At 39.6% G+C, this 12,486-nt stretch overlaps 1 protein-coding gene across 1 annotated transcript; it reads right to left on the bottom strand.

The window, feature by feature from the left end:
- Positions 1-8,318: 8,318 nt before the first annotated feature.
- Positions 8,319-12,354, bottom strand: LOC144656196 (extracellular calcium-sensing receptor-like). Its single transcript, XM_078516439.1, has one exon. It carries the CDS (start codon positions 11,802-11,804, stop codon positions 9,048-9,050), a length of 2,757 nt encoding a protein of 918 aa, XP_078372565.1. The 5' UTR covers positions 11,805-12,354; the 3' UTR covers positions 8,319-9,047.
- Between the last annotated feature and the right edge of the window lie 132 nt (positions 12,355-12,486).

The following is a 12,486-nucleotide window of genomic DNA, read 5'->3' as shown; positions in this document are numbered from 1 at the left end:
AAACTTTTTTTTAATTTTCTTAGGTTGTTTAAAAAAATCCTTCCTTCAAGGTTTTAATGTTTTTAACTTGTTTGCATATTAGATATCCCCGACCATTTACAGAAAGAGTAAATAAACCACCGGGCCAACGGGCCTTGACTTTGGGTTACGTGATCTGAGCTGTAAGCTAGGGCTAGACAAAAACATGGAAAAAATTGTCTCACTTTTGCCGAGCCGTTCTCTTTTTGCGGCAAAAAGTGTTTTTTTTTCTTGGAATTCTTTTGGCATTTCTGAGAAAATGACCAACACTCAGGAACTGCTCGGAAATTCTCGGAAATATTAGCTATACAAGCTACTTTTCAAATCCGAGGGTAAATAAAGTGATGATGATGATGACGATGATGATGATGAATTTGCGTAGGGGCACATTTATATTAATGACCTATTTATATTCAAAAGACGTTATTGAGTCAGAAGCCTTGGCTCTCTCAAACCACAGGCTTACCATCCTATGCTTGGAAAACATGTACAAAGTAAAGTGAAAAGTTACTTTGCACCTCAACTGTACACTGATGTAATAAACAATTCTTTGCATATTATATTTGGTAGTGCACTCAACAAGTCTATGTAGTAGCAAGTATAAAATAAATTTCCCACTTCGCGTAGTCTCCGGCTTCGCCATCGTGATTTCCGAAGTATTTCCATTTCTTCTATTTATCAATATATATATAAAATTTGCTAAGGTTTCCCATTACGCAGATATAAGTGTGGTGCAGGTGTCGAAAAAAGGCGCGATTTACATGTGTAATTGAAAAAGAGATAAAAGATAAAATTAAAATTAAAATGGTCTTTGGTTGAGGTTTGGGCCATGGCTGATTTGAAGGCTGCAAAAGTTTCCAGTTTGTTTATTCCATTAGGAAGAGCATTCCAGTCTTTGATAGTTCCGCTGAAGAAACTATATTTATAGGTGTTACATGGATGAAAAGAAAGAGTGACGCGGGGTTTTTGTTGAACGTAAGCTGGGACTAAAGGTTTGTCACTGCACCCACCAGTCAGCGATGACTGCGCACCAAAAAGTCATTTATTGCTTTTTATTGCGATGCAATTGCAAATCTACCGATAAAATATTCGACCAAGCATTTCATTCAGTTATCGACGAAATGTGAAATATTGCTTGTGATAAACCGCACAAAAAGAAAACTACATTTTTGGCGCGAAACCCTTTCACCTTTTGGCGGGAAGGTCTTTTCAGTCATCTGATTGGCTGCTTAATGGAGAATGTTGGCTATTTATTCCAAACTGATTAACCTACACCGCAATTCCTTCATGTGAATTGCTCTGTCCAATCCCTAAATGTTTGTATTTTTAACTTAAAAAAAACCGACCTTAAAATAAGCTTATCACAGTAAAGAAGTAAGCGGCAAATGTCAACGGAGTTTGCGCCTCACTCGAATCGAGCAAAATCCATTTGCAAAGCAATGTCGCACACACAAAAGGAACAATTGAAACAATTTTGTGATGGAGAAAACACGTTTTATAGTTTGTGGACAGCTGTAAGGAGTAGAGACGACCCAATGGACGATGTTAACAAGTCAAAGTTATTAAACGCTTGAGTAATATTTTAATCCTTACACTATAAATCAAAACACCAAAGTTTGCTTGCAAATACAGCCAGGGCGACCGAGAGCTATAAGAGGCGTCTGTATTCGCAGGCTTCAAGTTATTTTGCTTTGTTTTGTCATTTACCCTCTTCTGTCAAAGCACAACTTGGCAATGGAATATAATCTATTTACTTATGCGGTGATTATCTTATCATTTAGCATTTTAATCACGCTTCTGTAATTTGCATTATTTCTACTTTTTAAAAGTGTTAAGTGTCTTCTTGCAAAGGTCTTTCAAAACGAGATTGGTTTGAACCCAAGATAACAATATATCAATCAATCTCGTCAGTACATTAGGGATATTTAATAAATTTTTCAAATTTCTCATGCTTTTAAAACTTATAATACAGTTACACCTTTTTACGTATCATTGCATTGCAAGCCCTCGCGGCAGTGAGCCAGGAATTTTAAGTAGCCATGCCTCGATGCTTTTAAAATGGCCATAATATATTTGTCGTCAATTTGATCTTTCAGTATGAGTAGCTGTTGCTCTGCGTCAAAGAAAAGCAATTGGCTGGATTTAGTTTTTGTGGTCAGAGAACCGAACGTGTTACAAAATCCATCACATGGCTTTCAACACGTTTGAACTTACGTCACGCCTGAATGCGCCTTGTTAACCCCTTCGGGCAATTTATCCTTTGCAGAAACAAAACGTAGATTTAGAATTGACGATTCCATTAACTGTTTGATTGATTTTTACAGAAAACAATTCCATCTTGATGTAAGAGCCTTAGTTTCTTGTGATTGTTTATCCTCATTGCCCTGGACAAATTTACAAGTCAGACCCTCCTACGGCTTCAGCTCGATTCAGCTATCGTTCAGGAACTTCATCTTCTGTTGTAGTGTTTATCGTTAAATGAAGAGAACCTTTTAACTCTGGCAAATCATGTTGTAACTCGAGCCCAAAGTCAGAAATAAGTTTCTTTAGCGTGTCCTCGTCAATATTGTCTAACACACTCCACTGGTCCAAATTATCCGGTGATACTTTGACGGGGTATGTGTGGCATATGTCCTGATCACACATGCTCTCTGCAGTGTCTGTTTACAACCCTTGCCTTTTTGAACAGCGCAGAACTTGCGTAAAATCACGGCGTGGGATGATTAATCCCTGGCAAAACGTTGGAGTTGCTTCAGTTATATAAAAGATATCGAGATTAATTCGTCTTTCCACAAGGGTTTCACTGGGTGTCTTGTTCCCTTAACGATTATGTCACACAAGATGGCAAATCTAACACCCACCTACAAACAAGCCGACTTGCTCTTTGTGTAGCCTTGTAAATACATGCTCCTAAAAGCACGACCGTTATTTTAACGTCTGTACGAATTGGCGTGTCTTGGGATCACTAAACACTGAAATTGTAGATTCTTGGTACTCCTGATGCTCACGAGAAAAACACGTCTGCGCTGCGACCTGGCTATTTTGGGAATGAGTCTTTGTGTACATATGTAATTTTTAATAACAGACAAAATCGTCACCTCTGGGAGCGCGCATAGTTTGAATGAATGTGTTGAATCAATAGAAGCACCCTGGAGACAGGTGGGGGAGGGGAGGGAGGAGCGTGTGGTCAAGGGTAGAAGTAGAAGAAAAGTGTAACAGTTTGCTTCATTCTACCAACAAAATTTGCGAAAACAGAAAACAAAAAAGTGTTTCTTTGCTGCAAAATAAATAGCCACAAGTATTTTTAGTGATCCCCCCTTTTCTTCTTCTGATTCCGTACTGAATGTAGTACCGACATTTATCCCTCCCCTCCCCTGGATCATTCACCAACGCAATGAAGCATGAAGTGGCATACCCGCCTCCTAGTAAAGATTGTAAATTATGGCGTTTTGTTTTAAAAAGTAGTAGTAGCTTTTTAAAATAACAGTCTTATAGTCTTATAGTCATGTTCATCGCTTGTATAAATTTTCTTTCAAAACTACTGACTAACAAACAGGACATTGGACTGTTACGTCATACCGCGCCATCACAATAGAAGATTGTTTATGTCATGTGGGTGAAACAGGCATTATCTTTGACACGTGTGCCTTGCTAACAAACCCGGTAACAAAATATTTTCGCTCGAAGGGAAAATTGCTGTTCTGCCCGTGAAAAACTTTTTTAGCTTCATTATGTACTGCTTATTCAAACTGAATAAAAAATAGAAAAAATACAGAGTTCCAAAAAGTTTTCGTGCTTTGTTAATGCGGGATTAATGCCAAACCGCAATGGGAAACGATCAATTTATTTTGCATTTGGATGAAGAGGCTCCATTGTGATTCCGTGTGAGTTGTCATGACTTGTTTGGATGACAAGGCACAATGCCTTTGCCACCCCGGACGGTTACCGATTGGTTGCCATGGCAACGACGGTAATCGAGTACGAGCGCAGGATTCTTTCGTTTGTTTTGTTATACAATTACTGACACGATTACAATTACTGACACCACAGGAAAGCCAGGGCAGGAAAACAAACTTTTGGAAGAGACACACCTGTTGGTCAAATGTTTATTAGCTTATTCAATCAACGTAGATTTAAACGCGTTTTAGTTGAGTGTTTCCTTTCGTTGAATTCCTTGCCCCCACGTTTCAAGCACTTGTACCAATTGTTTTAGTTCTCCTGAAGTTCATTCGGTATGTACAATCCCGAACCCATGTACGTGTGTCACGCATTCTTTAGTCTCCGATGCGTGACGACAAAATGAGTCAGCAAGTTATAGTCACTCTGCTGCTTCCTATTTGTATTTTAATAAATTAATCACCTAAAAGTAAATTGAAGCTTAAAGCAGGGCTCACTGTCTCTTAACTTAAATTCTACAGTGCATTTATTCCGACTTTCCAATTCTTCACACAACTTGGAAAAATGAATGGCTGAATGAACTAACGATTGAGCGAGCGAAAGATTGAACAATCAAGTGAACGAACGAAAGAATGAACTAACGCAAAGACAAGATGGACGGACGGACAGACGGATGGATGAATGGATGAAAACGGGTGAACGAATGAAAAACGCATAGTTCTTACAAATTAAAACCAACACCCTAAATGAAAACCAGCACTCTCAAATGCTTTCTCCAGTCCTTAGAGAGAAAACGCAAGTGGCAGATCGAGAAAAGTAATTCTGTAAGGTGGACCTCGAGCTAGTCACATGCATCTTAGACAATATTGGTAATCAGCACTATACTTAACTTTTGATCAAACGTGTTATACAAATAAAAGATGATGTTTTCAACACTTTTCTTTAATCCCAGTGGATGCCCATTCACCCTAGAAGAATCCTCATCCGAAAATAGCAGATCTTCTCACCCTCCCCCCCCCCCGTCAGTTTTAAGCCACACCCAAAATTTCTATCATTTACCTTGAAAATACTCTTAACTTCAGTTCCTTTGAGTGAGACAAACGAAATTATCCAGAGTTTTATCAAAGTCAAATTAAGCGAATCTTCGATCCAGTGCACTGTACTTGACTGTTCTCTTGTCCCTCCAATCAGTCTCATGCTGTGACTTGCAACAAGACGCACGTGATAAAAACATGTCCATTCAGCGAGGAGCACGGGTTAGTCACAAGCCTGATAAAAAATGATCTCATGAAAAAAAAGTTGTTCTATCACAACATTTAACTCGTGTTGTACCACAAACAAGTGTCATGAGTCAGGTGAACCTAATCAAATCCGGTAGCATTTTGTCAGAGCTAAAAAGAAATGCTCTGTGACAGAAAAAAAATGCTTTTTAAAACAAAGTAAAGTGTCCTTATACCATCTTTAATCGACCGTTTATGTACCCCTAATGTTGCGTCTTCATTCCCAAAGAGCGAAGGATATTATATATAATGTCGACGTCTTCTTTAATAGGGTCGGACCATAATTTTTTTGAAGCGGGTATGAAAAATATTGAAAAAAAAAATGTTTGCAGGGCCTAGAAAGACATAATAAATTGTTTGCAAACATTATTTTTTTTTTGTGATTTAGACATTTTTTTATTCATTTTTCAACACATTTACGAAACATTTTTACAACACAAAGAAGAAAAAAAGAAATAATGAAGTTACAAAAAAATAAAAAATAAATAAAAAATAAATAAATTTACACTCGCACAGGGCTACTAAGCAATAAAATTGAACTTAATTTTTGCATTAAGCTTGTTCTGACTGCAGACCATTTACTAACTTTTCCCATTTTTTAATGTGAAGAGAGAGCTTATCTCTTTTCCCGGCGATATAAAGTTCAATATTAAACACACGTCGAATTTTGGCGAAAAGCCCGAAAAGGAAGGCGTGCTATTCTGGCATTTCCTAGAGTAAATGTAATGTTTGCCTAACAATAGTATATGATTGACCAAGAAGAAATCCTCAATAACATCGAATTTACCCAATATCAGATCTGTTTCGGTCAAATTCCCAACATATTTATTTTTGTCTCTCAGCCAAGATAGGACGGATTTCCAAAACTCAGAGGATTTGGTGCAGGAAAAGAGTAAATGCTCGACGGATTCTACCTCTTCCAAGCAGAAAGCACAAATGGGAGACTCGACTATACCAAGACGACATAGTTTTTCGTTTGTATAGACAATACGATTAAGAACTTTATACTAAAATTCTCTGGCTTTTGACTCTATGGTGGCCGTGAAATGGTAATAAATAAACTTTATTCCAATCAATGAGCATATTTGGGTACTTTTCCGTAAATCTTTGTTGAGCGGTGGGCGGGATATACTTTTTTCCTCGAAAGAGGTTGTAAATATTTTTTGAAGGCACATCAATAATTGGAATTGATTTGTTTTCTAACGTAACCGATGGTTCATACGGTATCGCATCGATTATTAACGGAAAAGTATAGGTTTTAATAGTTAAACGTCAGTGTGACGGGAATGAGTTAACAATCCTCATAACAAAGAAATTTTACTCAGGATTTAAACCGGAGTGTTTGCAGACACTATATGTATCTCAAAATATAGGTGGAATTTCGAAAAAAAAGTGTGCAGAGGTGCAAAAACTAAAAAATCAGTTTTCAGAGGAACATTGTTCATACACTCCCGCCAAGAAAATAATGGTCGGTCCCTTATGAATACAAGAAAGAAAGACTAGTACAACGGCAGTAGTAGGGCAAAACTTATTGGCCAATAAATTTTGCCTTACATCCGTTGTAACAGCCTTGCAATCAATCTGGTTTTATTAACACTTAGAGTAACGACTGGTACGAGCATTTCTTAAACAAGTGATCCGGCAACAGACAAGGCAAGTACTTTTGTTTTTCGTTGCTTTGTCCCCTGCATCCAAACTGTTTTTACAAAAAAGGATTTCATCCTTTCTTCTAAATATTAGTCTAAACTATATGGAAAAATATAATATTACTTCAATAAACTAGCAAATTCGTAGAATCATGGACACCATGATACCGTAGCTTTCGAGAATAGTACTGAAGTCAAGCAGAGTAATGGCCTTCTGAGCCAAGGGATTTTGTGTTGGACGGGACGGGACGGGACCGTAATCTTGCTACGAGAATTGTCCCTGAACCTGTAACGATGGAGTCGTTGTCAATGAATAAGCTGGAGATCCAAAGTTGGAAAATTATAATCGTAGGAAACTATCAATATCAATCATATTTTTCAAGAGTATTATTTCAGGGTTGTTTACGGTATTGAAAAGAATTTATGACAATCAGCTATAAGGAAGTGATATGGGTTTGGCCGCAACTCAATAGGGAACACTTCCGCTTACATTCCAACACGTTATTCCAGCACGTGCAACGGATCGTTTCATCAAATCATCTTGGCTGATCACCGGATACTGGTAGTAGATTGTCTGGGGGGGGGGGGGAGTCCGGGGAGGGGGGAGTTGTGTATTTTCGCACGAGTAAGCGTGCTTTATCAGGCCTGGGGCGATTTCTGAGACAAGGGGCCTGGGCACGATGTCTCACTCTGATGAAGTAGAATGAAATAGAAGAAACCAGTTTAGTAGTTTGCGCTTTTCCCCACCATTTTGAAAATTTGGCGCGATTTGTAAAGTCTGCAAAGGAATCCGATGATAATTTTTTTTTTCTGAAATACAGTATTCGCATTGTGTGCGAAAAACGATTTCGCTAATCACGTTTGAGAAATGTAGGCACGCAGGGGTGTATGGGCAGGAAAATTTACAGAAAAATGCGAGGAAAAATAAATACGCGTACAATCGTTACCCTTGGTGTAGCCTGTTATTTTTCGCTCGCCGTTTTTCGCGCTCAGCCTCAACTCAGTAACCGAACGCCTGGAACAGGCTACCCTTGGTGGGGTAAATCTTCTCCCAGTCCCATTACGTTAAAATGTATGTGCCAGAATATATAAAATCAAGCTTTTAGAAATAGCTTGCGTCAAATTCCCGAAACTTCCCAGCATAGGAATATATCTCGTGCCATGTTTGCGCCTTTAAAAATGGCGGGGAAAATTGCAACCTGGTTTATGGCTTGCATATATTCCGGTGATATCACATTAAGTAGTTGAATTATAAATAAAAATGGCCGTGTTTACACAGACAGACGAAGTATAAATCTAATTAATTGAGTACGTAATGGTAAATTCGAGAAACACAAAATTTCCACTAGACATTATCATTCCCGGATAACTTTATGCGTCTCGGGACATGATACGTCTGACACACACCTTCCTACATAAATACGGCCAATATAATCTCTCTTTTTTCCGGATTAATTCTCACGAGACAAATAAGAAATATTTTAATAAATTAAAATTTATTTGAGACAAACCCTTAATTTTACTTGCAGAAATGATAACAAGATAAACTTTTACTTACTGTGAATTTCGTAAGTGATTGTTGTAAATCCTTTCTCTGTCATATTATAAAATTTTCCAGTTAATTTAATTTAATATTTAAATAAATTTTTTTTGTTCTGCCACTCTGTGAAACCATCATCTGGTATTCATTATGATTTTTCTCCACATCCACAATTTTAATCACGCCAGAAGTCATATACGAGACGATTTTTGCACCAAATTTCTTGTTTTGCGTCTTTCGCTGAATTAAGAACTTTTCAATCGATTTTTATTCAGTTTTCAAGAAATAATGTCGGCCAACCTTTTAGTGTAACTACTTATCAGAGGTATTCAATATGAAAATTTGGAGAAGATTTGCAACATCGCTTGTGTCTGCTCGAATACTCTTTGACCCTGTAAATACGAAATTTAATTACGTAAAAAAAATAAGATCATTTCCGATTCCTAGATGAAAACTGAAACGGGAGAGAATCCAAATATTGCATTTCAATTTTCAAGTTAAAGTCATTATGCAGTGTCAGCAAAGGCAATCAATCTTCTTTGTACGACAAGTCTTGCAATTGTTATTGCTGTTGAACACGTAGCCTGCGAACGCAGACACAACGAGGCCTTCTCTCTTTTCTAAAACGTTTAGATCTCGACGTTTCTTTTCTCGAAAGTCTGTACCTTATAAATAGGTGATAACCTTTCCGCTCTTCTTTTCTGTTTCTTTCATACATTGCGACGCTGGCCGCGATGAGGTCGGAGTTCCTGTCTGAACCGGAGTCCCCGCTTGAACTGGGGTCCCCGTGGGCGTCCCTCCTGCGTTACTATCCGGGGTGTTGTACGATCTGTGCCGGGAGTCCCCCTCCATGGTGCTCCGCCGGAAAGTGTGGTTGGAAATTTGGCTCTTCATGTAAGCGACAGTATTTTTCTCAGGGTGAAAGAGAATGATGTAAATCTTTGGGACAAAGATGCAAACAAGCAGTCCAGTTGCGGCGATTATTGAAGCTGCGCCCGCGATGACCACAGAGTATTTGCCGCGGATGTTCAAATAAACGGGGTAAAACGTCACCCAGGAAACAACGATGACGTAAAGAGCGAATGCGATGAATTTACCTTCATTAAAATTGTGCGGCAATTTTCTGGACTTGAATGCAAAATAGCAACAGACAAACGACATGATGACAAGGATGGCGATGAGGAGATACCGGCAGAAACTTCCCACTAAGTTAGAGTTTTCCAAGCATTCCAGAAAGTAGGTAGTCCGCAAGGATTTGTCGACATTTGGTTTAGGGACGTCCACTGCAAACCAAATAACCAGGATCAGCACATCAAGAGCTGTAACACCGACAATTACTAAAATGTGTTTGTGTTTCTCAATGAATGTTTTAGTGAGTTCAGAGCGTGGGACACGGTGCTCAAACAAGTGAACGATTCTTTTTGTTTTGACGCCCAGCACGACTATAGCAACTGTGTAAAAGATGTAGAACCAAGCTTGTGACAATGGACAAATGAAATCGCTCGGCTCAGCGAGGTTAACCAGAGCCCACAAATAATTCATACCGATACAAAACAAGAATGTGTAGCTTAGTTCTCGATTTGAAGCCTTCACGATTGGAGTCTCGTTGCGCCACACGAACACTGCCCCGACAAGAACTGACGCAAGGGTCCCCAAGCAAGCGATAAAGGCGACGAGTATTCCTATGGGATCTCCCCAATGAATGCGCTCTATGGGAACTGGAATGCATTCTGTGCGCGCCTCATTTGAAATGTGATCCTCACTGCACGGTGTACAATTCATCGCTCCTGATACACTTGTTACAGTGTCCTGTGAACATCTGATGCACTGCCAACAACAGTTGAGTTCTTGCGTTTGTCGATAACCCGGCCCACATCTCTCGCTACAAACTGATCGCGGGATATGATTTCCAGACAGCCCGTTGTTCCAAATAATGTGACTGGTGTTGAGTTTGAGCTCTCCCACTTCCCAGGTTCCCACAGTCTCCACTCGGCCACCTGTGTCATTACCAGCACGGTAGTTGATGATGCTGTAAGATGCTAAGGAATCACCATTGTCGTCAAAGAACACCTTGGACACTTCAGTGGTAAAATTCACTTTTTTCAAGTAATCCAGGACGTCCTTTGGTTCAATGAATGGTTCTGTCTGCGGACATCGGCTCATTGGAGGTGATTTACACTTGAAAATGGCGTCTAACGCATGCGCGATTGCATACACAGCGTTTATGACATATGTAGCTTTGCTGTCAGACAGACTGTTTTTAAAGACACTCTCGCTGACCTTAAGGTGATTGGAGCACCGTTTCGTTCCGTCTGATGGCGTGACGTTAAAAGTGCATTTAAATTCTCGTTCCCAGAAATGCCTCCACCACGGCTCTGGCCTGTATGCAGAAGTGCGCGACAATAGATACCGCTTATATGAAGGAACAGTGATGTCAGTGAACACAACTCCCAGCATTCCCTTCAGGATGGGTTGAAGTTCTTTCTCCTTGATAACACGTTCGTGATCTCCCCAAGCCTCGCTAGCAATCCACGTGCGACCCTCAAGACCTTGGCGCATAGCTTCTCTGAGCACAGACAGGGCAGGCTCACTAGTACAATACAAGATTATTACACCAACTTCCTCCATATCTTTGAGTTCCTCGATGATGGTTTTAATTTTCTCCTCCCTTTGGTTGTTAGCGGGAAAGTAATTTTCATACGCAATGCAGAGCCCCAAGGGTTTCGTATGTTTCCGGAAATATTCAATCCCCGATCTCCCGTACGCGTCGTCTTGCGCTATAGCTGCCACATATGTCCAGTTGAATTCACGGGCAATATCGGACATCACTTTCGATTGAAATCGATCAGGGGGAACAGTGCGGAAAAACGATGGATAAGCACTGCTACTGAGCTCGTCACTAGTTGCAGCGTAGCTTATGAGAGGGATATCTTCTACTTCCAATAAATTTGACACCAGGATTGACGATCGTGAATTGCCAGTCCCAACAACGGCGACTACCGGGGAGAACGGTCCCCTCGGCAAAATGAGACACGATTCATTCAATTCAGGATTCTCAAAAGCAAACTTATGAACATTGACATAATCCAAGGTGGTTTTCATGGCTCGTCGGTTCATTAGGTTTGTGTCTGTTATGTCGTAACCCAGCGTGATGTTCGGTAAAAGCTTCGTATCATTGTTAATTTGTCCAATGGCAAACACCATAGCTTCAGCTAGTGACATAAATTTCGATCGAAATCCTCCGCGCACATGTACAGGGAAAAGTCCACCGATAGTTACGTTTCCCTTCTTGTAGCTTCTCATCCCAGGTTGGATTTGAGCTGCTGTATAAGTGGTTTGTGGTATAACGAGAAATAAAGTCATGGCCATCATGATCACTACACCAGAGTTGAGGTTATGAAAACAAAATATCAACAAAACCATTTTCAAGTCGTAATTGCGTTAGCGGTTATTTCAGAGTAGCAGCCGGAGACTTGAAAATCCTCTGTAAATTGGCAGCTTGTCCTCGATAGTTCCTCGTCAAAACAGTACATCTATCTCTGAACTAAAAGGAAAAGAATTTAACTTCCTGTGGTATGAGTTGGCGAAAGAGAAAGATCACTGAGCTGAGTGGTAACGCTATATTTGGCACGTAAACGTCTCACGTCAATCAATCAGAACTTTGATGAGTTCTACTCTGCATGAACGCGCATTTGAAAATAACTCCATCAAGATAGGAGTGTAAATATACCAATGTTTTTCCTTGAGGCGATGTCATGCTGTTAGTAGCAACAAAAGCTTTTAATTATGTCTATATCTCGCGAGAAAGTTTAAAATCTGCATAGTTTACACTGTCGACCCATTAAACTTGATATCTGCCATTCGTTCGAGATAATCTTCGTCATCAGTTATGGGAAACTGCAGCACGACCACCTGTCACGAAAAGAAAATAGTGCTTATTTGTTTACCAAAAACTACGTATTTGGTCATTTAATAGCTAGCTAAGGACGCCCAGAATTGTGTTTAAACCGTTCTCGTGCACAAATTACCGTGCATGTCGCTTTGACTTTTCACCGCAAAGGCTTATATAAGCTTGTTATGTCCGGTTTGAATTTCTGTTGCTCTT

This window comes from Oculina patagonica, chromosome 6, assembly GCF_052425735.1.
Source record: "Oculina patagonica isolate OP01 chromosome 6, crgOcupat, whole genome shotgun sequence".
NCBI classification, from domain to species: domain Eukaryota; kingdom Metazoa; phylum Cnidaria; class Anthozoa; order Scleractinia; family Oculinidae; genus Oculina; species Oculina patagonica.
Note: the sequence above shows the minus strand (reverse complement) of the source record. Positions and strands in the feature narration are given on the sequence as shown.